This window comes from Thunnus albacares, chromosome 22 (genome assembly GCF_914725855.1).
Source record: "Thunnus albacares chromosome 22, fThuAlb1.1, whole genome shotgun sequence".
Taxonomy (NCBI): domain Eukaryota; kingdom Metazoa; phylum Chordata; class Actinopteri; order Scombriformes; family Scombridae; genus Thunnus; species Thunnus albacares.
Genome location: NC_058127.1, coordinates 11,638,856 through 11,662,924, shown reverse-complemented (window position 1 = coordinate 11,662,924; position 24,069 = coordinate 11,638,856). Strand labels below are relative to the sequence as shown.

General features: G+C 41.1%; 1 protein-coding gene across 8 annotated transcripts in view; it reads left to right on the top strand.

Annotated features, from left to right (window-relative positions):
* The window catches only part of svep1 (sushi, von Willebrand factor type A, EGF and pentraxin domain containing 1), a 123,021-nt gene that overhangs the window by 56,269 nt on the left and 42,683 nt on the right, over window positions 1-24,069 (top strand). For 7 of the 8 annotated variants that reach the window (XR_006399901.1, XR_006399904.1, XR_006399899.1 and 4 more), the window contains 17 exons: window positions 1,839-1,997; window positions 3,077-3,256; window positions 5,638-5,817; window positions 8,271-8,465; window positions 11,858-11,976; window positions 13,709-13,838; window positions 15,124-15,237; window positions 17,648-17,779; window positions 18,491-18,682; window positions 18,933-19,054; window positions 19,241-19,346; window positions 19,455-19,799; window positions 20,235-20,468; window positions 20,688-20,849; window positions 21,090-21,251; window positions 21,771-21,932; window positions 23,715-23,803. Coding sequence is in view for 1 of the 8 variants with exons in the window: in XM_044340497.1 (XP_044196432.1) it covers window positions 1,839-1,997; window positions 3,077-3,256; window positions 5,638-5,817; window positions 8,271-8,465; window positions 11,858-11,976; window positions 13,709-13,838; window positions 15,124-15,237; window positions 17,648-17,779; window positions 18,491-18,682; window positions 18,933-19,054; window positions 19,241-19,346; window positions 19,455-19,799; window positions 20,235-20,468; window positions 20,688-20,849; window positions 21,090-21,251; window positions 21,771-21,932; window positions 23,715-23,803 (2,783 nt within the window). In the remaining 7 variants the exon portion in view is untranslated. The remainder of the gene's footprint in view (window positions 1-1,838; window positions 1,998-3,076; window positions 3,257-5,637; window positions 5,818-8,270; window positions 8,466-11,857; window positions 11,977-13,708; window positions 13,839-15,123; window positions 15,238-17,647; window positions 17,780-18,490; window positions 18,683-18,932; window positions 19,055-19,240; window positions 19,347-19,454; window positions 19,800-20,234; window positions 20,469-20,687; window positions 20,850-21,089; window positions 21,252-21,770; window positions 21,933-23,714; window positions 23,804-24,069) is intronic. The other variant, XR_006399903.1, reaches the window with a different exon arrangement.

Below are 24,069 nucleotides of genomic sequence, written 5' to 3'. Positions count from 1 at the left end.
GTAGCCCCTTTTGATTTGGAAACAGTTGTAGTCGATATAATGGGTTTGTTTTTCCAATTAACGCAAACATTTAGATTTGCTCGACGTTCCTCATAGTTTACTCATAGCGCAGCACCGAGAGAGGAAATGTTAAGTCTCATCTGTCTACAAATGAACTTAATTGAGTACTTATGTAATATAAATTGATGTAATTATTTAGTTTAGCTGTAATGTTTGAAGCCAAGGATGCAGACTTCAGTCTCAGAAAGATCATCTGTGACATCTAGTCTCATCTGAATTCAAGTTCAAACAGACTTTGAGCAGGCGTTCAGAAGACCTGCGTCATTTGTGGTTTCTATTAATGAAAGAGAAATCCAAACACAAGTCAGTGATTACTTCACATTGGATCATTCTTAAATGTGTTTGAAGGCAAAATGCATTCTTGTTGTAAGATCATGGACACAAATGGAGACAAATTTACCGTCATTAGTTAAGCAAATAATTTAGCAGTAATTCATGAGATTGTTGTTTTTACTGTAATTATGGATTTGAAATAGTAAGTAAGTAATTTTTTTTGTTTTTGCTTTTAAGTAATCTATAAAAAAAAACATCTTTAAAGTTTCAGTAATCACAATATGAATGTAATGAAAGATATTGTTACTGTTATACAACATGATAGATGCATTTCTGCTATTTAATAAGCTTCATTTTAAGTGGTTTGGATACACGGGAACAAAAACAGCACAGAGGAAAATTGCTTGGACGTACTGTAGAGAAGAGACTGATAAAGGGTTTTCCCCACTAAGTGCGCCAGTAATCACTGAGAGTTATGGGAATTATCAGTAGAGCAAATTGCTTGTGTGAAACTACCCATATAATGTCTGATAAGGGTTGTTGTCCCTGGTAATAACATAATTCAAATAATCATAATCTGGATTTCGGAGCTAATTTAAAGTAGTTAATCTTCAACATGAAAGACTTATGAGTTCAAAGTTTAGCAGTGAGCTGGAATTACGTCACTGAAAATATCACAGCGAATCACCGATGACACTTTTAATCACGTAATCTGTAATTTATGAAGGATCCCATGTGAAAGTAACCTTTCAAACCCGGATAAGACCGCGTGAGTGATCCAGACATTCATTTCGACTCCTGTGGAAGGGAAAGTGATGCGCTGAGAAAAAGTTTCTGTAAAAGCTGATGGATTATCAATGAAAAAAAAAAAAACGTCGGGACGACCTTCATGTGACCTGCTTCTCCATCTTTACAGCATGTCCTCTGATCTGACTCAGGTGATGCTAATAGGAAACATGCTGTATTATGTCTGTGTGTACATGTGTGAGCGCTTGCAGGTGATCAAGAGTTTCTCCTAATGTAGCCCATGTGTGCCTGCATGCGAACCATAAATAGTTTTAGATGCTCATAAACCTTTCTTTGATTGTTGCATTTCTTCGTAATGAAAATGTTCTATCGTGTTCGGTGCCACAAAGCAATTTTTTCCCTTGCTTGAAATAATTAAGATCTTGAGCTGAACTTGTCTGTTTTTTTTTTTTTTTTTACCTAGCCAGTGAGATAATTGTGTCATTTTTGCCACATTTTCCACCACTACATATCCAGACATGAATATGATCAAAGTCTTTTCATGTCTGTAAAGCTGTTTTTCACTTTCAAGCTTTTTAAACTGTCTTGCAGTCATAAGACAGTTTTTCATTTCAGCTTTACTTTCTTTTATACATATTCATCATTTAATCTTTCCATACAGCCATCCCTTTGTGTCTTTACTTTGTGCGTGACATTACATACATTTATATTCAGCAATTTTGGGTTTCTAACCTCCTCTTCTCCTCTCCTTCTAACAGTGTGTCCACCCGGTACCTATAAACCAGAGGGAACACCAGGAGGTCTGAGCACCTGCCTGCTATGCCCCGACATGCAGCACACCTCTCAGCCCGGCAGCACCTCCCTCAGTGACTGCATCTGCAAACCAGGGTACCAGCAAATAGGCATGACCTGCCAGGGTAAGAGGAACTGATCTGTTAACTGATGGGTCCGACCCCCTAAAAGCTTTTGCAGCTTTTGTGATACCTTCTATAATCAAATGATTAAAAGGATAAAGACATTTCACTGTGATGTTTGATTGACCAGCATATCCAGAATGTGCAGCCTTTTAAATTCCATTAATTGCACCAAAGCTGAAAATAAGAGCTTGCATTTCCATTGTTATACTTAAAATGAATTGTCCTGTGTAGGTGGAGCAGATTTTATACCCTTTAACGATGCCCATTTAGAAACCATAATGCAGTTTGAATACATTACTCACAAACTAGTAGAACAGTTTACAGACGAGCTGTGCTGGCTGACTATGGCAAGATTGCTCAGGATTTAATGTCCTGTTCCCTCACAGGAAGAAAGTGTTGGGCTCAGTCCCTATGACGGTTGGCTCGGACATGTCTGTGTGAAGCTTTTATGTTCTCATTGTGATCACATGAGGTTTCCCACCCGTCCCAAATGAGACGCACATTAGGTGAATCTCTCCTTTCATGTGCAGACAAGCTTGTCCTCTGAAGTCACTTAATCTAGACCATTAGGGTCGCAACTGAATAGTCATCAACTTGGAAACTGGAAATACTGTGAATTTCAGGCCTTATGAGACATGACTAACTGTTCTGTGACGCTGAGTTAGCTGGAACAAAAACACTATTCCACCAAAGTTCGAGATTAGAGCGTCCTGTGTTATGTATCTGTTGCCAGTAATTTCGCTGGCCTTCCCAACTCCTTGAAGAACGAGCCAATGATTTCCACAGAGCCACTCATCTCAACACAATGATGTCCATTAATCATCGGTTTCATACACTGGGTTTTGCTCTCTCTTCCTTCCTCTGCGTAGATTGAGGGGGCGATGTTTGACAACCCGTAATTTTCTGCTTTCACGCTTTCATATCCTTTTTTGTCAGGAACATTAATTACCCAGCAGCAACCATCAGCAGGCTTCCTCTGTTTGTGTTTATTTGTTTAAGAATGTCTTTTTTGTGTGTTAGCCACAATATGAAATTCAGGATTGTTTTGATTTAGTATTTCTCTCCTCTTCCTTATCTAGTGGTACACTGTCCGGCGCTGTTTCCTCCAGAAAATGGTTTCTTCATCCAAAACGTATGTAACAACCACTACGATTCGGCCTGTGGCGTGCGATGCCAGCAGGGGTATGACCTCCAGGGGACAAGCATCAGACTGTGTCAGGCTGACGGTACCTGGTCAGGGACACCTGCCAACTGTAAAGGTGAGGATGCAGCAGCTATAATGAATAACAGAATGATAGTAAAATTAAAGTTTCTTCACATTTCATTTCATTCATTATATTCCTGTAACTCCCCTGTTACTGATGGGTCGCAGTGAGTTATACACATTTGACATTTGGGAGAAAGAAAGCATTGGTATCGGATCGGTACTTGGTATCAGCAGATATTCTGAGTTGAGGCATCAGAATCTGTTTCTAGACAAAGTTGGATCGATGCATCCTTAGTATTTATTTCCTATTTTTCTTCCAGTCTTTCAGCTACAAGTTGTATCTGAGTAGGAGGCTTGGAGCAGCTTCAGTCGACTTTTCATCTCTTTTGTACTTAACAAAGTGGAACTGTTGATAATGAAGCTAAATCTCATTGTTAGGAAAGCGAGTAAGCTCAGAAGTCTCAGGTGACAAGTTTGTTGATCAACTTCAAATCAGCAAAATTTCTTGATCACTGAGCTCCAAAGGAAATCAATGGTGTGTTATCAATTATGTCGCTAGCATTACAAAGGTCGCATGGCTCCAATAAGAACTGAAAGTCTCCAATATGTGTAAGTAACTTTTGGCATGTTGCATCAGCAATACAGCGCTCTTGGTTATAGTGTATAGTGATTACACGCAAACACACAAGCTTGTCTGATTGATCCTGGCAGGTTCTTCTACTCCACATGTCTCATATCGTTTCTCATTAAACTATGGGACATTCATCAAAGTGCTGAGTCCAAAGTCCTGCCGCCTCTCATCTGATGTCTGCGAACTTTCAAAAACATTTATGTACGTAGCATTAAATCGGAGATGAATATGAGTTTATCTGTTGTTCTCACTTTCCTGTGAGCCTCCGACGACCCGAAGCGAGACCAGGGAACCCGTCGACGTGTAAAGATTTCGTGCCGTGTATTGAGATCATTAACCTGACGAGCCAGATGGTTTGTTACACAGAACCATCTGAAGCGCTTTCAAGAAATGCTTGGCGAGTGATTGGATAAACCATCTGTCTATCACCGCCTATCACGGGTTATCGCTTCCCGCTCTCGTCACACCTAAACCACGCCCGTAGCCGCCAGTAGTTCCAGCTACGCTGATCGGTCCCGACACGATGGCATTAAACCTGACAAGATGGATTCTCGCGTGATCTCTCGATTCTCACGTTAACCCAGCTGCCTCGCACGGTAATGAGATCATATGTGTTTAGACTGAATGAGGAATCGACATTTTACTGGGAAGACCGCTGCTCTCTGCCAGGCCAGATGTTGAGAGGAAGAAAGGTAGGGAGGATTCAATTAAAGAGCGAGAGAGAGAGAGAGAGAGTTCACGGAGGACATAGCGACAGGAAGAGAGGATATGACGAAAGGAAGGACGGAAGATTGTATAGAAGCAAGAATGTGACGAGAGTTCAAGAAAGAGAGAAAGGAAAAAGGAAGTTAAAGAGGTCAAGAGATTAGTGCCAGTTTTAACAGAAAGACGGCAACAGTGTGACTCATAGAAATACCAAGACACTGAATATTCAAGGGCGTGTTGAAGATTTATACTATGTGGCTTGGAGTATATATTTTTCTGAGTGTGTGTGCATACGTTTGCTTGTATGTGTTACACTTAGTCTAGTCTCTGCCACATACTGTACTGTAGGACCTCCCAGCTAGTTAAGCCCTGAGGGAGGGGGAGGGGGGGGGGGGGGGGGGGGTCTCTTCTGAACCGCCTGTCTGTCTATGGGTGATGATGAGAAATAACACACTACACACCCTTTTCTAGACCTCACTATAACTCACAACAGACACACATGAGGATTTTTTCTTTCATTTCATGGGGACTTTCACGCTTTGGGTTAAATGATAGGCCCCAAGTCATAGCTAAAGATGATATAGTGCTGTACATTCCTGCAGCTGATTTACTACTTTCTCCACCTCTTATGATTGATATACAGTAACTGTGTTTTCCAGTAACTTCCCAGACTTGGCATGAAAATCATTTGCAAATCATATATTAATAACTAGATAATAAGCATTTGTTTTAGTCATCTCGAAGAGGCACACGGGTGGGGTTTGCTGAGTAACAGTGGTTCAGATTTAGGTTGATTGACAATTAAAAATGTATGTTTACTTGAATTTGAGTGTAAAATAAACCATAAGAGGTATTTGACAGTGCTTTTTATTACCCCTGTTTGTTGCTTTTGCATCAGTTACTCTCCCTTTCTATCACTTCCAGACTTCCCTTCTCTGTTGCTATATTGTTTCAGTTTTCAAAACCATTCAAAAGTACTCAGAGCAAATTAAACACTAATAAATTGAAGAGGGTAAAAGAAAAATAAACCTTAAAAACACAAGAAATGGATCTTCGAAAACATAACTCGTCTCATGTTTATTTTTTCCGGTCCGCAGTACGCTCCTGCCCGCCCCTCTCTCGGCCCCAGCACGGTTTCCTGAAGTGCAGTGACGGCGGTGCCTCCTACAGGGCCGAGTGTCAGGTGGGCTGTGAGCGAGGCTACAGGTTGGAGGGAGACTCCAGACTCACCTGCCAGGCCAACTCCCAGTGGAGTGGACCCCAACCTCGGTGTGTGGGTAAGCCTTCATCACCCTCTATTTCACCCCGAAAAAAAATACCAGACAACCACGGAGAAAAATTCTGGTTCACAATGTCATGAGGTGTTGTGTTTGGAGCAGCTGAAGTAATTTTTTCCATCAGCCTTTCACTTAGTCCACCATCTGCAAATATGAGAAACTATTAAAGCTCTTTAGCTCCATCTGAACTTGAAGAACACTGTCTTCCTGTTTCGACCTACACATTCATTTGCATGTATACATGTCTTTGCAGCACACAGTTCTGTCTCAAAATGTATTTTTTGTGCCTTCAGTGACATTTATGACCTAATATCTAAAGGCAAAGTATGTTTCCAAAACACAGAAGGACACATAAAGATCCTAGAGGTTCAGAAAGCCCCATGATTAATTGCAAGAATGAAAGAGCTCATTTAAAAAAAGTGCCACAATCTGTTTGGACAAGCACCAAGAAGTTTGAAGCCACCAGAGGGGGAAAAAAAACGCAGGCGTAGCTGTTTTATGTGTCTGTATTTTATGTGTTTTATGTTATTTCAAAAAGTGAGACGTAACTAGTTTTATACTATCAATCATTTTGCAAACATGGTTGTCACTGTATTCAAGTTTCAGTCACATTTTTCAAACTCATTTAACAGCTAATTTATATCATAGCTTTGAGAAATAAATGAACTTTATATTATACATATATATATCTATTTTGGAAAAACTTGATAAAAATCTGCTCGAGGACACTGGGTCATAGTTCATTCCCGTTTTAATCACTCTTCTTACGTCCTCTCTAAGAGAAGTACATCTACATCTACATCTATCTCAGCCACCATTTTTTTTTTTTGGTTATTTTCATCTGTCGTGTCTCCATCCAAAGTCTTGTGGTTCTGTGTTAAATGAGTTAAATTAGATTTCTTTATTTGGTTATTCAATTTGCATTTTTTCCATAATAAATCCTGCCTCAAACACACACACATACATCTCTCTCTGGCAGTACATCTTTCATGCAGCGTGACTGCGTTTAACTGTAAGCTTATATTATCTTTTTAACGTCAGCTTAGTCTGGCTGAAAAAACAGAAAGATCATTTATCAAAAGAACGACCCTGAAAAAAGTGCATGATCTGGTTATTTATATGTAAAAACATGTGGGTTTATACACACGTATGTAAATCCACATGAGAACATAGACTCATACAGTGATTAAACATATGGTGTGGATTATACATCATCCAGAGAAAGTTACATCTGCTTTCTCATTGCAAAGCTACAGTCACCACATATACACACGAGCACGATTGCATACACACAAAATTACCCACACACTTCAAAATTGATAGTTAAAGCTAAAATAGTTGCACACACTCATGCCCGCCACAGAGAGCACTCATGTCAGGCACACCAACACACAAAAAAGGGACAGTGTGAGAGTGTTTGACCGCAAATCTCCGGCTTCACTGCTCAGGCCTGCGCTGACTCACTTCCAACAAACCAGCTCTATTTAAAAAAAAAAAAAAAACCCGACTCATCCGCTTCTTGAAAACTCTGTAATCGATAACTACCATCTCTTAGACTCTTAGGCCCCAACGTTCTGACTGACTTACAGCTTGTTTGTTTGACCATCTGCAGACTGTCGTTACCTCTTTAACACAGCTAAGTGGGCTCTGTGGGCTGCCGATGCAGCTGAGCGGTTTGTTTTAGTGTTTGTTTGCACTGTGGTGAAACGGGATCGCCTCGACTGCCCTGAGAGGATGGAGAGATATGTTTTCATGCGTTTGAAATCCGCTATGTTGAATCTTCCTCTCAGTGAGTTTTTCCTTTTTATAGCTCTTACAAGCTAAAGCCAATGAAACAGGTTTTTAGCGGGGAGAGAATTAGAATGATCCGTCCATCATCAAGTAAAAGCCAAAACAGCTCGACTCCCAAAAATGCATATAAAACCTCCGGCGCTCTGCATGAGTGCTGCGGTCATTGCTTTCTTAGGTTCATTTCCGACCATATGTTTGTTGTGTTTGTGCCAGTGTTTGATATACACCCCCTGAAAATAGCCTTATTGCCAGCATTTTACGTCAAGGCTGCACAGATTAAGATTTTATCACATTCGGGTAAAAACGGGAAAGAACAGGAAACATGCTCATGATCTTCCAAACATTTGTTTCGCTCGCTCTGGTTCTTTTTTTAGACCTTCCTTATCTTCTAATACTTCATAGAAGTTTTTCTCTGTATGAAGTCTGATCCTATTAATGCACAATAATCTAACTGCAGTATTGATGGTGCAGCATGAAATGGAAACTCGATCAACTACTTTTGATAACGAATAATAAACAAAGAGAGTCATGAGATCCAGTCTGCAGCGGCTCGCTCTGACTGTCAGGCCCAGTTTTGGTCTGCAGATGTTTTTTTGCACAACACAGCACAATGACTGATTTGATTATCAGATGCATCTCTCTGTCTCCCACTCTCTCCCCAGAGGTGCGCTGTCCCCCCATCACCCCCTTGAAGAACATCCTACTGTCGCCCCCTGCCTGCGGGAAAAGGGCAGTGTCGCCGGGCTCCATTTGCCTGCTCACCTGTCGTCAAGGTTACAGTCTCCAGGGACATAGAAAGGCAGTGTGTCTAGGCTCTGGCAACTGGACCGCTAATGTCCATAAAGCAGTCTGTACAGGTAAATGCACTGTGTGTGTGTGTGTGTGTGTGTGTGTGTGTGTGTGTGTGTGTGTTTCCTGGGGTCAGAGGTCAGGGTCAGCTGGTAAATTGGTTGAAGGTTCATAACAAGGATGTGAAATACGTTGGGGTCAAGACACCCTGCTGGGTTGGGGGGAGATGGGATAACGAGGTTTAGCTTTTTCACCAATTAGCTTGGTAATTTAATTGGGGGTAGACTTAAAGGAAAAGTTCAGCATTTTGGAAAATACACTTATTCGCTTTTTTGACGAGAATTAGACGAGGAGATTAATACTCTCATGTCTGGTTGCTCAGTATGGAGCCAGAGCCAGGAGGCAATTAGCTTAGCATAAAGACTGGAAGCGAGGGGGAAACAGCTAGTCTGGCTCTTGTGAGTTCTTCCTGACTTCGCACAGACATGAGAGTGGTATTGATCTCACCTGTTTCTTAGCAAGAAAGCGAACAGGCGTATTTCCAAAGATGTAGAGCTACTTTATTAAAGTCTGTATGTATGCCTCTACAGCAGACACGGCTTTAATTCGAGGAAGTATATAAAAATGGGAAATGGAAAAAATGGAAACAGCTTAACAGATTTTAAAAAAAATGTCCTCACTGGTATTTATGGCCTTATTTTGTATTCTTACTTGGCTGCATTTGCTCTGTCATCATGCTTTCCCACTGTAGGTAGTTTGTAAGTCCAGTTCAGTAGGACAGCCTGGGATTACAGGTACTTTTACAGGGCTCGAATGAGTGACACTTGTAATGTGTGGGTTTATTTGTGAAAGAAGGGGAAAGAAAGATGCAGAAGTCTTGGAGAAAGAGATATCAAGAGAAAACAGCAGGAAACTTGGATGGAAAGGTTTTTCCATTCTCCATTCCCCCTCTCTCTGCATTTTTCTCTGCTTTGTGAATGGTGAGAATGGCGCTAACCTCGTTTTGAAGCAGGCCTCAGGTCACTAACTCAAACCATACCATGTCCGAGCTCCCTCCCATCCACACCGACTGGGCTCTGGAGATCATTATAATGGGCTGCAGCCCTCCAGATGCCTCGCAGGTGAAACAGGTGGTGCAGCGTGACTCTCGCCTGCCTCCCCTTGAATGTCCTCAATTCCCTCGTTTCCTCGTGGAGAAAGTCTGCTAATGAAGGAACTGCTGTCGTTAAGGAGAGGAAGAGGTGCCATAAAGATGAAAACGAATGGTGCGGTAGGGGCGGACGGGGAGGTGAGAAAAGGGAGGATGAGTCATCCGTGGGTGTTTCATAATGATGTGACGGGGAGAAGAGCAGTTTATCAGATTCCTTTTGCAATAAATTGACTAAAATAAGCAGCAGGGTGGAGAGAAAGAGACTAAAAAGAGAAAATTTAGATGAGATGTAACAGAGGAAAGAGGGAGGGCACATTATCAGGAGATCAAGAAGGAGAATGTTATAATAAACTTTAGAGAAATCTTCGTAAGCTCCTGGCTTCTTTCGCTTCTCACTTCATGTTGATGACACTCAAAGTTAAATAGTCCTCCCTTGTTATGAAGATGAATGGAGCCGATTGGAGCTATGTGTGTTAGTGTTTAGCAGAGATGGATGCCTAAGCGGATGGGTCATCAGGTCCAGATGGGAACAGCTCTCTTACACAACGCAACAGGCATGACCACTGTCGATCGATGAGAGATTCAACTGTTGGAGGCTTACATCAGGCTTGAACTGAGTTGAACCGAACAGTGCTGACTTCACATTATTACAACATGCTGTACAGTATGGAGACTGAAACAAAGGAAAAAACTGTCTCATCAGAGGGTCATAGCGGCTGCTGAGTTGCCACCAGCCAAACTTTTTTTTTTCTCTAACGACGCCATGCCTCATATTGAGAGAGCAACCCATCATCTAATATAGCGTCACCCTCTGTGTGTTGCTCAAGGGCAAGTTAATTACAGTGAAAGTGAGAGTGTTCGCTATTAGCTTCTCTGCAGTCAGACTTTTCTTGCTTGTCTGGGACCTTGCAGACACAGCTGTGTGTCTCAAATCTCTGTGCTACTGCAAGTCCCATTGCTGTTTACTGTACCTATAAATACATTAAGTATAGTAAGTAAAGTACAGTAAAGTCTGTAATCAGCTCCAGATATGTTTTTTCTTTCAGGCTAACTGAGGCTGAAAATCAAGAAATATTTCTTGTGAATAATTGCATTCAGTATTTATGATGGATTATAATAATACAGTGCTTTTCAATATACTCAAAGAGGCTTTACACAGAAGAAGAAAGAAAAAAATATCAATATATGAAACAGATGACCACAAAAGCTCATTACACAACAGTAACCTTAGTAATGAGATACAACTGACAGCAACTCTTGCTGTCTTGCAACAGCCTCGTGACTAATCACTACATTTTTGAGATTGGAACTACAAACATGTACTCAAAATAAGGTTTTCCTCAAGTCAAACCATTTTACTAACCTTTCTGACTTCATATGGGTCAAGTGTCCGCAGCTGTAATGTGAATAGTTTACAAAAACATAACAACCAATAAGTAACATAAGCAACTATTTAGTGAGCTTTTGACAGCCTATTCCCCCATTCAGGAGAATGGGACACAACCAAATTTTGATTCAGATTTTCATAACAACAGGACTGGTTACGGCCAAGCATAATAGCTATTTCTGCTCACACGCACCAGCGTTATTAATATGTTGACAGATAATCAGATAGCAACTTAATGGTGTTCTGTTGGGATTGACTGGGTTAAGCTCCAAATGGAGATCACAGAGAAAGGAGGCAGCAGTTTCCTCCTTGTAAAACTGAAAAAACAACAGTGACTTTACCCCTTTCTTTTTTTAACCATCCGTTTTTCTCTTTTACAGCTTTCAGGCTTAATTTATGTCATTCCTGTGGTCTGTGCTACCACAATCGTATCAATACTTGACCTAAAGGTGTCATTTATCCAAAATGAAGCAAGAGTTTCCAGGAGTCCGACTGTTTTGACAATGACATAAAGCATATTTCACACATAAATTCACTTCCATCTCTTTTAACCTATGCTCTTTACTATCGTGGTCTCATGTTGAGCTAATGGATGGACAGAGATAAGCGACAGTTATAACCACATGTAAATATAACCTCACTGGGCTTCGGTCTGGTTGGAACAGCAACAGTGCTGCACTTTCTCTTTGATTCTGTAATGACCAATAAAGTGTGTGACGTCTGGAGATTAAAGAGGTTAAGGGTCAGGTGACATCACACCTCCTCCCTCAGTGATAACAACGAGTAGGCTGAGGTCAGTGTGTATGAAGGATAGTATAGATGTGATTTACTTTGTTGGATTCAGACGAAACAATGTCTTCTTCTGGTTCTCTAGTTCCTCTAAAATATATATTATTCTATTTTTTTTAACTGTGTCTCCTCAGATGCTGAACCGCCATGGATCCAGTGCCCGGGGGACATTGTTGCAGAGACAGATGAGCGTCGCGGCACCGCCAACATCAGCTGGAACGTCCCTGTTGCCACTGACAACTCTAAAGAGGAGGTTAGAGACTTTGCAGAGTGTAGTAGGGATGCAGCCAACAGCTATTTTCATCATCAATTAGTCAAAGACAGGTCTCAATTTTTAAGAGCTGCTTGTCTTGACTGACCAACAGTCAAAAACCCAAATTTACTCTTTATGAATTTACAATCGTATAAAATCAGTAAATTCTCACTTTTGATATGATGGAACCAGAGAATGTTTGGCATTTTTGCTGATAAATGACTTAAATGATTATTTAATTATCATAATAAGTCGACGATTCATTTTCTATTGACTAACTGATTCATTGACAGATTGTGAATCAAGGAACCCAACCTGAGGGTCAGGGCCCCTGAAGGAGTCCCAAGATAAATCTGACGGGTCACAAAATGATTAATGCGATAAGAATGTACAAAAAAAACATTCTGTTGCACAAAATTGTCTTTTTTTCTGACTTTTCTATCCTTTTTGCTATTTTCCTTGTGAAATATTGCATACTGTTACCTCTTCAGGTCCATAACAAGACCAGGTCAAAACCTAGTATATGGCTGTACCGCGTGTGGTCAATGTGTGAAACTGTGGCCATTTTGTTACTGGGATAGTCAGTGTTAGCATCTATAATTTGAATTCATGGATATTAAATGTTCATCTGCAATTTTCTGTAGTGGTCCCAGTAATATTTACTGGTAAAGTACTGAAGTAGCATCACATGACATAGTTAAGCTACATTTGAGTAGGTTGGTTTTAATATTGCATTTGTAATAACAATATTTTCCACTCATCTCGGGATGTTTAATTTGAAAGAGAACTTATTTTAATTCAGATTGTAACTTTTCTAATTACCTGTTAACTCCCGCTGCTCTGTCATCAGTTTCACTCTGTGGATGTTTCATTTTTCACTCCGCGTTGAGTGTTGTGATGTGTGATTGTTACTTGGGGAGCTTTAACTGTGCGCTCTCCTTCATGCCTTTCTGCACCTTTTTTCTGGCTCTTTCCTGGTTGATGATCGTGGAGGATGCGGTGGAAATTATAAATGAAAGATTTGACAGCATTTTGGGTGCAAATTCAGGAGGCTCATCTCTGCCCAGTTACCGCAGTTACAGTCAAATCAAGTGTTTTATCTGCAAGACTCGTGTTTTAATGCTGTTGTTCATCATTTGTTTGTGATGTGAAAACGTCAGAGAAATAAATAAGAAATAAAACGCTTGCGTCCTGGTAGTAGTTCAGTTATAAAATCCAAACGCACCACGGAGCGTCTCTCCTGCCGGCTGCTGACAGCGCTGTCAGCCGGAAGGTCAATCGGTAGAGGAGACGGCATCTGTTTAAACAAGATTTCAGCCAATTTCACTGCATTTAACACCTGAGCTGAGAGCGTCAGAGCTCTCAGAGCAGAAACACAGTCGCTCTGCATCACTGCTGTCGTCCGCTTCCATCATCTCGTGCTGATTCATTTTGAAAGAGCAACAGTCAATGGGGAAACTCCAACATAGCCAGCCGACCATCGGTGAAACTTCATCACTCACTCAGGCACTCAGTCACTCACTCACGGACAACCGTGGTTATAGGGCTGGCCCAGATGTTGCGGTCCAGCCAAAAAGAGAGCATTACTCTCAGTGAAATTCCCCTGAATAAATAAAGGTTTCAAAAAACTTTGCAGACGCTGGCAGAGAACAACATTTCTCATTAGCACTCTCCTCATGAGGTGCACTTTTGAGTCAGTTCTTCATATTTTTACCGTCTCTCACTTCTCCAGGTGGTGGTGCAGGTGAAACCAGTGTACACTCCTCCCCAGCTGTTCCCCATCGGAAAGGAGACCATCACCTATATTGCGAGGGACCGCTCCGGGAACCAGGCCAACTGCTCCTTCACAGTCACTGTCGTTGGTGAGCTCATCCTTCCATATGGCCTGAGGAATGTCTCCCATTGCTTTATTTAGTGAGAGAGAGGAAAAAGTTTTGTTCACACTGTTGGCCATTTGTGCCCCATTTCACTTTCACAAAAAACAGTATGTGTAGAATTTAATCACGCGCAGTCGACCACCCCTCACCCATGCATTTCTACACATACCGGCTTTAAAGACATCAGAAAAAAAGACTTCAAGATATCTCATTTGTTTGTTTTTTTTGCATCTGGACTTCTTCCATATGTTTTGAACACGTATCGGTTACAGTATATGCACGCCAATAAGTTTTGACAGAGTCAAGGCATCTCCCCAAATGACAATAAAGTCTGCTATTTGACTTTCTTTCCATTGTTTTGGCTTGTTTGCTAATGCTGGCTCAAGTACACACAGATGAACTGCTACAGTATGCATACTTATAGACTGAGATAACTTACACATGAGTAGCATAATATTTATTGTTTCAAGGCAGGGCTCACTGAGTTCAATGAAACATTCAAATCTAAATCGCATGTAAGTTACATTTGAATGGATTTTGTGCCGCCCTGAAACCTAATATCGACCACTTTTGTTCCATATCAGAACTGAAAAAATGCAACTCTTGCACTCACCTTTTTGTCGAGCAGAAAATAACAGATCCGTGTCACATGATGTGGAAGAAATTTCATAATGGAACACTTCTATCAGCTGCAATGTGACAGGAAAAGTCCTACCACCTGATCTGTTTGTTATTCCTTCAGTTTCCCTCCGTGCCGCAGCTTACCTCTGTCACTCAGAGTAAAACTGTATTATAATCAACACACTCAACAGTCAGGCAGCCCGTACGCGCCAGCAGGTGAAAAACAGGGTATCAGCAGAGAGTAAAAAACAGGGGTGTCCCATGTCAACCGCTCAATAATCACAGCAGTCAGTGGGAGAAACCTCAAGAGTGGTAGCCGTGAACATTTCCATATGTTATTATGGGGGTGGAACGTTGTGGTTTTTTATTAGAGACCTGTGTTTAACTAGTGCCCTCTGACACTCTTTGCCGCTGCACTGAAAAAGTCAGATCACAGTGTACCACATCTCTAATAACGCCGTAATCTATTCCAGTCTTGGGAGCAATTTTGAGTTTTGCAGTCTGTTTGTTTTTCACAGCTGGTGAATGTTTAATGACCGCCATCAATATGTATAATGTTCACAAATGTTGCCGCTTTTATTGTGTGTTCCCCATCTGGCCATCAGACATAAAAAAAACTACCGTTAACAACCTTATATCCCCTTTCTAGATACGGAGCCTCCGGTGATTGACAGGTGCAGGTCGCCGCCGTCGGTCCAGGCCACAGACACGGAGAAGGAGACGGCAGTTGTTTGGGAGGTGCCACAGTTTTCCGACAACTCAGGTATGTCTGGTCGCCTTTCTCAGATGGCAGCTCCGTAGATGGTTTATTCTTTTGCTCCTCTGTTCCACTCTGCTCCACCCTCTTCCTCCACTGATGATGGTTAAACAGGATCTTTTCCATTGGGTGACTGGAAAAAAAGGATCAGGAGTAGGGTTCTGTGCTGTTCTGTGTGTGTATATGTGTGTGTGTGTGTGTGTGTGTCCATTATAATGAGAGACACTGGACAGAGAGGATGGATTGTCATTGAGTGCATAAATACCTCATTAGCGTGTCTGTGTTTAAGAGAGATAGAGAATAGCGGACAAATTAAGCTGTTGCTACAGCGACTGTTAATGTCATTAATGTTTTACCAGATGGACGCAGTCAAGAGAAGCAGGTGTTTTCTCTATGAAAAATGTTCTTTTGTGGGAATTTGTGCTCATTCCATCCATTTTTCACACAGTCATTTGTATAATTACAGTATGTGAGCACAGCCGGTACTTAACTCATATGAGAGTTAATTGCTTTAAATGCTCAAATCTTTTTTTTTTTTTCTTTCCTAATCAGAGTGACCACAATATACAATAGATGACTGTCTGAGCAAAGTAGACGCTCCAGCAAAATATCAATTTAGTTCCCCACATAGGTCACATTAGCAGCACTGGAATGAGTATTGAGTTTCTGCTTAAATGATAACTAAGTAACATTTTTCCACTTGAAATTTACATGAATACAGAGGTGCTGGCAGTATTCAAACATTAGTACTCATTATGAAAAATCAAACCTTTCAGCGTCATTCAAAGTGTAAGTAAGTTCATGTGTAAGCAGCATCTTATGTTGAACACTTTATGATCTTACTGTATGTTTTGTATGTGAAAGCTTTATCTCTAAAGTAACAGCTGTCAGATTCATTTAATATTGTAAAAGTGCAATAACTCCTTTGTGTAAAAACTTTACTATTTTACACAAAGACATTTTTCGAGCGGCACAGCCTCAATTTCTTGTTCAAGGGCAGTTCAAGTCCCGCTGTAAAGAAGAGTATCAAGGCTACTCTGACAAATAGATTAAATATCTTAGAGCTGGCAGGCTTTCTCTCGCTGTACCCAAACAGCTATGGTGGTGACAGACAACAAACCAGACTTCTCCAGGGATCCAGCCCACAGCCAGGCCCATGAAATTCACTGGCTCTGGCTCCATACACACACACACACACACACACACACACACATGAGTGACACTAACTCAGTGCTCAGATATGTGTTTGTGTGCATGTGTGTGTGTGCTCAGAAATGTAGGCAGGCATTAACGGACACACAATCACAGGCCTCAAACTCCATGTCTCGCTCCTGAGGCCCCAAAGTGATCATTCCCCCCACGTGTCTGCAGAGGTGCACCCCCTTCAAACACACGCTGGTCTTGCACACATATACTGTAATAACAGGCTGCTGTGGCTGCTTTGGGGCCACATGACATCAGCAGAGCGCTGCTTCGACGTCAGTGTTTTGTTTTTCCAGGCCCACACCCTGATGCCAGCTCTATATATAGTCACGACTTGGTAGACCCACACATAAACACATGTACAAACACACACACTGGCTATATATAAGGGGAGACACCAGACTCCAGCAGGCCAGACGTGTGTCAGCCCTGTTGGAACGACGTCTCTACTGTAAGTGTTGTAACGGGTTAGATGAAGTGGACGGAAAGGAGTTTTCCCACCTTCTCTTTTTTGTTTTTTTTACTCCTGTCTCTGACACTTAGTTCAGATGTTTTTTATTAGTTTTTGTCCAGAACCTGTGTATCAGCCCACAGGATCTCTCTCTCACACACACACACACACACACACACACACACACACCACATCTCATCACCGCTGCCTCTCCCAAAGCCCCATCCATCACTCTCTTCACATTTAGTTTTTTTTTTTTTTTTTTTTTTTAAAGCCAACCAGACTGTAGCAATTTTCCCTCTCCAATCCCCAGAGCTACCATGTGATGCCCAGACACACTCTTCTCATGTCGACGTATCACTGTTTAGCATAACTTCTATGGTTTACTCAGAGTGACTCATTTAGTCCTGGAAAAAGGAGTAAGACTAAGGCTGCCCTCTGCAGGATAACTAGAATAACACTTAAGAAATGGTTCTGAACTTGTATGAGTGAAAACAAAAATTTGCAATCTTCCAGGTTATAAATTGCGCTCATTTCATTACAGTAATGTGTTGTTGATTATTCTTATGACAGGTGTTTTACTGGACTTCCCCATAAAAGGACAATATCAAACTCAAGTGTTACAATATCAGCACTAATTAAAAATGTCATAATATTGATGGAATTTTATTACAATGATGTGTTTTTACATCAAAATATAATCAATTGTGTGTTAAATGTACTGTTTGTCTATTACCAACACTTTTGTAATGTGTGTCTCAGGTGGTCGCCTCATAGTGAACGGTAGCCATACGCCAGGCTCTCTGTTCTCAATCGGAGAGACTCTGGTCCAGTACACCGCCACTGATACAGCAGGAAACAGCCGCACCTGCAACCTCACCGTCACTGTACAAGGTACATAAGTGACAGACGTCATCATGGATCTTTAAATGTCTTTTTACTGGATCTTGTATAAATAGCGTTATGACCATTGAATTATGCAAATATGAATAAGACAAATAAAGTAATCTAACTCTGATACTAGACCAAATTAAACTAAAACAGTGCACATGTCATTAATGTCTATGTTTGTGAGTATACCTAAATATACGGTTTGTGATCACAGTATTGCTTAGACCATGCACCTGCTTAGACATTATTACATACAGTATTTTAGCTTAAAATATATTAAAAAGTTTATTATTGAAAAGTATTTGCATACTCATCAAATAATGTTAAACAATAGGATTTCAGTATTGATTTAACTTATGGTGTTGATTGTATATGATGGTATTATTACAGTACTGCAGCCTTATATCACCAGCAGGTCTCTAAGGTCCTCTGATCAGGGTTTGCTGGTTGTTCCTCGATCTAGGCTTAAGACTAAAGCTTTTGAGGTTGTGGCTCCTAAACTTTGGAACTGTCTCCCTTTGAACTTAACATCTGTGGACACCTTTAAAAAGCAGCTCAAGGCCCATTTGTTTAGACTTGCCTTTATGTAATTTTTCTTTTTTTTATTTAATTCTGTTTTTATAGAAGCACTTTGTGACATATCTGCTCTAAATAAAGTTACTTACTTACACATTGTGCTCCAGCATGAATGATGTCATACTTGTGTTTGTCCAGGGACGACCTGTGATCAGCCGTATGTCCCCATGAACGGAGAGTTCATCTGCCTAGAAGAGGAGGAGGGGGTTAACTGTACTCTTCGCTGTAAGGAAGGCTACAGCTTCACTAAGGACGCAGTGCACAGCTACTTCTGCCCTTACAACGGTGTGTGGAAGCCGCCGTACTCTGCAGACAGACCCGACTGCTCAGGTGAGCACAACACAAGTTACTCTGTTTATATACAGTATATTGAAACATTCAGTTAGCTGCTATCTACACTGGGCTACTACTTACTGTGTGTATCTCAGGTGGGTCTCATTGCTGCACACAATTTCATAATGCACATACTATTTTTAGGATTGTTATTGTGTAGTTTTAGACTATTTTAAGGACATAATACTGTGTGCAGCAACTTAAAATAAAGCATCTTACTGTATAAAATCATTTTTGTCTTTCCCAGTGAATCGTATTGCAAACAACGGGTTCAAGCCCTTTGAGATGCTGTTTAAAGCATCACGTTGTGACGATGTGGACCTGGTCAAGTCATTCACTGGAGAGTTCAACACTAAACTGGGAGGAATGGTGAGGAGCTGTACACACACAGACACACAGACACACACACACACACACACACACACACACACACACACACACACACACAATATGTATCCTATTAGAGTAGTAGTAGGGATCCAATGAATGTTCTTCAACATTCTTCCATTTGTTATGAATAATCTCTGAAACATGCTTTGTTTTTTTTCTTCACAGCTCCCTAACATTTGTAGCAGTGATGATGTCACCTGCAAGTTGGAGGTGCTGTCACAAGGTCACTGTCTCGAGTACAACTACGACTATGAGAATGGATTTTCTATTGGTATGCATGCACAAATACGCCCTCACTAAACACCAACACTTTTACTTTGAGTGAAGCATCTTTTTTTATAATTATTCCTCCCTCTTCCTCCGTCTTAATATCCATCAGTACCAGGGGGTTGGGCTAACAACTGGAGTCCTCAGGGCTCCCAGGACTACGCCTACTTCGAATCAGGCTTTGTGCCGGGCGCTCGACAGCTCACCAGCAGCAACCGGCAGCAACGCAGCAACGTGCAACACGGAAGCGTGCAACGAGGCAGCGTGCAACGTGGCAGCGTGCAACACGGCAGCGTGCAGCGTGGCAGCATGCAAGGCGGCATCATGCAGCGTGGCAGCGTGCAAGGCGGCAGCGTGCAAGGCGGCAGCGTGCAGCGTCCCCAACGTACCAAGAGGCACCGAAAGATCAGAGGCCCCACCAGAGACCAAAAGATACAGATCTTTTTCAACATCACAGGTAGAATGAATTTCATGTGATTTTTGTGTTTTTAATGAACTTTACAGTAAAATCAACTGTGATCTAAATGTTAATTTACCCTGATGAGTTGTGAGTTATTACCCTGTTACGCTTCCATGACAAACTTTCTGGATACTGACATTGCACATTGAGGCTGACACAAGCTACAACAAGGAAAAAAAACATAAAATACACATGAAAATGTATCGAAGAACCACTATTTTATTAAATAAAGTAAAATATAGTCTTACACTTCATGTCAGGCTTTAGGGTTAGCTTAGTTTAAGGTTTGTCACAGTTAGGCATGATAACTAATAAGCATATTGTTTGCATAATGACTATATTATCTCATCCTCATTGCGTATATCTGTGTTTTTATATTTTATACCATCTGTTGTTAGTTATCAATCCTTTAAACTTTGCCCGTTCTCCCAGCAAGCATCCCTCTGCCCCTGTCGAGGAACGACTCAATCGAAGTGGCCAATCAGAGGAGGCTCCTGCGGACCCTTGAGCAGCTGACCAATCGTCTGAAGCGAACGTTGGCCAAGCAGCCGCTGTCCAGTTTCCACGTGTCCTCAGAGATGATTGTAGCTGATCCTAAATCGCTGGAAGGCAAGAAGGCCTCTCTGTTCTGCAGGCCGGGCTCTGTGCTCAAAGGCAGGATGTGTGGTGAGTGGGAAAGCCTTGTGTCGGTCACTATTTATAAAGAAATAACATTTTATGCCACGTTAAATGAAGGGTTCACTCACCTTAACTCAGATTATCAACTTCTTTATTTGTGGATTAGAGTTTAATCACCTTTATAACAACATAACATACATGGAATAAGGATATTAAGAAAATCAAGACTCTAAAAGTTTTACCATTTCATCACTAACTGTGTCGCAGTTCAATGTCCGGTGGGAACGTACTTCTCTCTGGAATATAATGAGTGTGAGAGCTGCTGGCTGGGCTCCTACCAGGACCAGGAGGGTCAGCTGGAGTGTAAGTCCTGCCCTGAGGGAACCTCCACGGCCTACCTGCACTCCCGCAGCGTGGCTGAGTGCAAAGGTACGATGCATGCATGTATTTTGATAATAAAGTAGAATAAACTACCTCTCAGTTACTGGTTGTCATAGGTGACTATCTTGCTATTTGGTACCACACGCTGGATAAATTAAACACAAATTATTTGCAAATTATGCTTGAAATGAGCACTAAACGTACTGTGTGTTAATCATAGAACTGTACTTTTTTCACTTTCTGTGTCTTAATATCCCTCATGATGTGGTTACTTGCATGTGCTTGCAGGGCAGTGTAAGCCTGGTAGTCACTCTCTGAACGGGCTGGAGATATGCGAGTCATGCCCACTGGGTCACTTCCAACCTGGCTACGGCGCCAGGGAGTGTCTGGTCTGTCCTGACGAGACTTCCACCGTTACCAGAGGAGCAGTTGACGAGATGGAGTGTGGAGGTGATACAGTTTGACAGTGTAGAGCTCACACCCTTAATGTCCTATCAAACTGCTAATTTCACCTTTGAAAGGCATTAATCATCGTCAAATTATTCAAATGCTGCTAGGTAACAAAAATAAAAACGGCCTTTAGTGTTATATCTGTCATTATTGTGCCTTCATGAGCAATTATATCAGAAAAGCAAATTCCTCTTTGGAAATTTAATATGATTGCCCTTAAAAGTTGGATGATAAATCTGGAAACTGAGAACTGCTTGCTACCTGAGTTTCCGAGTTAAAATATAAAAATACACTGTAACCTTTAAACTTGGACTTGGAGCTCACAGATGTTGGATTTTCCAACTGACAAATGCCAATTTTTAAACATTTTTGGGACATTCAGGCACTTCGCCTGCTCATTCGTATTCCTCTGTATCTTTTTTTCCCTTTTCTGTCCTCTCCTCTCTCTTCTCTCCTCTCCTCACCTCTCTCCTCTCCTCTACTCTCCTCTATTCTACTGTACTGTACTCTACTCTACAGTCCCTTGTTCGGCGGGCCATTTCTCTCGTACTGGTCTGGTTCCTTGTTACCCTTGTCCTAGAGATTACTACCAGCCCGAACATGGCCGCTCCTACTGCCTGTCCTGCCCCTTCTATGGAACCACCACGGTTACCGGGGCAACCACCATCCAGCATTGCTCCAGTAAGTGTCCCAGTTGAGGAGACCCCAAATCTTTTTCCAAGTCAAACCAATACAAATACACACACAGACGCTCCACTACATAATGTTTCATCCTGTGACCTAAACTATGAAATGCAGATGATTTTAACCGTCTTTGGGGTTTTCTTAGACCACCATTAAGGTCCTCATGAAGGTGTCAGAATCCCATTTTGGAGACCCTCCTGTTATCAGGAGGGTAAAGCCACCACGATAGGAATGACATGCAACACATTTAACAGTGTTTATAAAAGATTTTGCTGGACAGTTATTTTTTACTTATTGGCGAGTTTGTTGTCCATTTACAAAGCTGGAATGTCTTTTTTTAACCCATAAGAACCTGGACCCATTTCTCCTTAAAGGAAAATTATGGGGAATATAAAACATACCACAAGGAACCCATTCCTGAATTTTTTTGAAATTCTACCTTCAGTGTCAAAGATCTGTAATGTAACATGTATGTCATAATGATATTTCTTGTTTTATATCAATTTGTTCAAGAAATGTGGTCAGAACAGGTTAAATGTAATACAGGACATCTTATTAAAGCATCAGAATTGTTAAACGGGTTGAAACGTACCGTTAGTAACAAAAAACAAGCTTTTTAAAATTAGCTAGTTCTGTCACATTTGCGGACCAGGCACACCGCCATTTTGGAAGTGATGTCATGGGTACACAGATTCACACATTGTCACATGACTGCACCAGGATGTTCAGTAGATGTCACTGAGGGACTTCATGAGTTAAAATCAAGGATAAAGCTGTATGAGGAATTTTCCAGAACAATGAAAGGTTTGGTGACACCTGTGTCACCGTGGGTTCTTATGGTTTAAGCATGTGGCCGTATGTTAATGTCGTTTGTGTTTGCCAAAATTGATATTCTTTGAAATCTCCATAAATCATACTTTATTGACAAACAGATTTACCATAAATTTAGAGGTTATAAGATATTTTCAATTAAATCTTTGAAAAACTGTGAAATTCATTTTTTAACATTAAGTGTTCAAGTTATTTGGAACAAAAAAGTGACACTTATATAGAAATAAAACACAACAGTAATGTAATGAGCAGTAAATGCTTTCTCCAAATTTTGCCATAGTAAATATAGTTTGTTCTGTATTTTCTTTGCTTGTCAGAGTTTTTTATGGTTGTTGTTGTTTACTGTGATAATACTGTTACATTAAAAACAAAAACTATACTCCAACACTTTGCCCCCTACTGTAGTTTCAGGTTATAAACTCTATAAACTCTGATGAGAACAGATGTGATTTTCACACTCACAGAGTTCTATTTTAACACTTTTGTGTTATGTTTAGCTGTAAAATGATTTATGTCTAATTTCTGCAAGTCGTGCCAGCTGAAGTCAGCAGAAAGCAAAATATATGTAACTGTTTTATGTCCGTGTGACAGCTTCTCTACAGTTTCAAAACTTACTGCCATCACTCCAGTTGTGTGGTGTCTGATCAGTGTTGTGACAGCTTAGTCCAATTGGAAAAGGGATTACTGCACGGGATCAGGGGGGGAAATGGAAATAATATGACTTTTATTGCGCTGCTGGAGAATGGAAATGAATAACACTGCATGCCTGAAGTGTGGGAATGAACAGTGGTTAAGAGATGCTGCCAGTTTTTAATAAGAATACAGACTTTTGTTCAGCTGGATCTCAACCGTCTGCCAGTCTGGTAGCAAGGGGAAAGATCATTGCTGTGTTTTTCCGACTCGCCTTTGCTCACATTGTCTGTATTTTTTTCTGGGTGTCATTCTCAGGTTTTGGCTCCAGTTTTCTTCCAAAAGAGGAGAGTGTGACTGCAGCTCCAGAGGTGGAGGTCAGCGAGGACTACCAAGCCAGCAGTCAGGTCAGTCTTAATCTTTTCAAAATCTTTTAAAGCAAACTTTTTAAAATATCATTATAGCTGTTAAGGCTCAACATCCAACATGGAGCATCTCTGTTATATATGTATGTAAAAAAAAAAAAGATACACAGAAGCAAAATGGTTACAGCGACTTCATGGACAGACAGTAAAATCATGACTAATAACTGCAACATTAATATTTGAAGTGAAATGTGCAGAAGGGGTTTTACTGAATGACTCACTAGACAAAGTGTGAGGTAGTGGTTTTG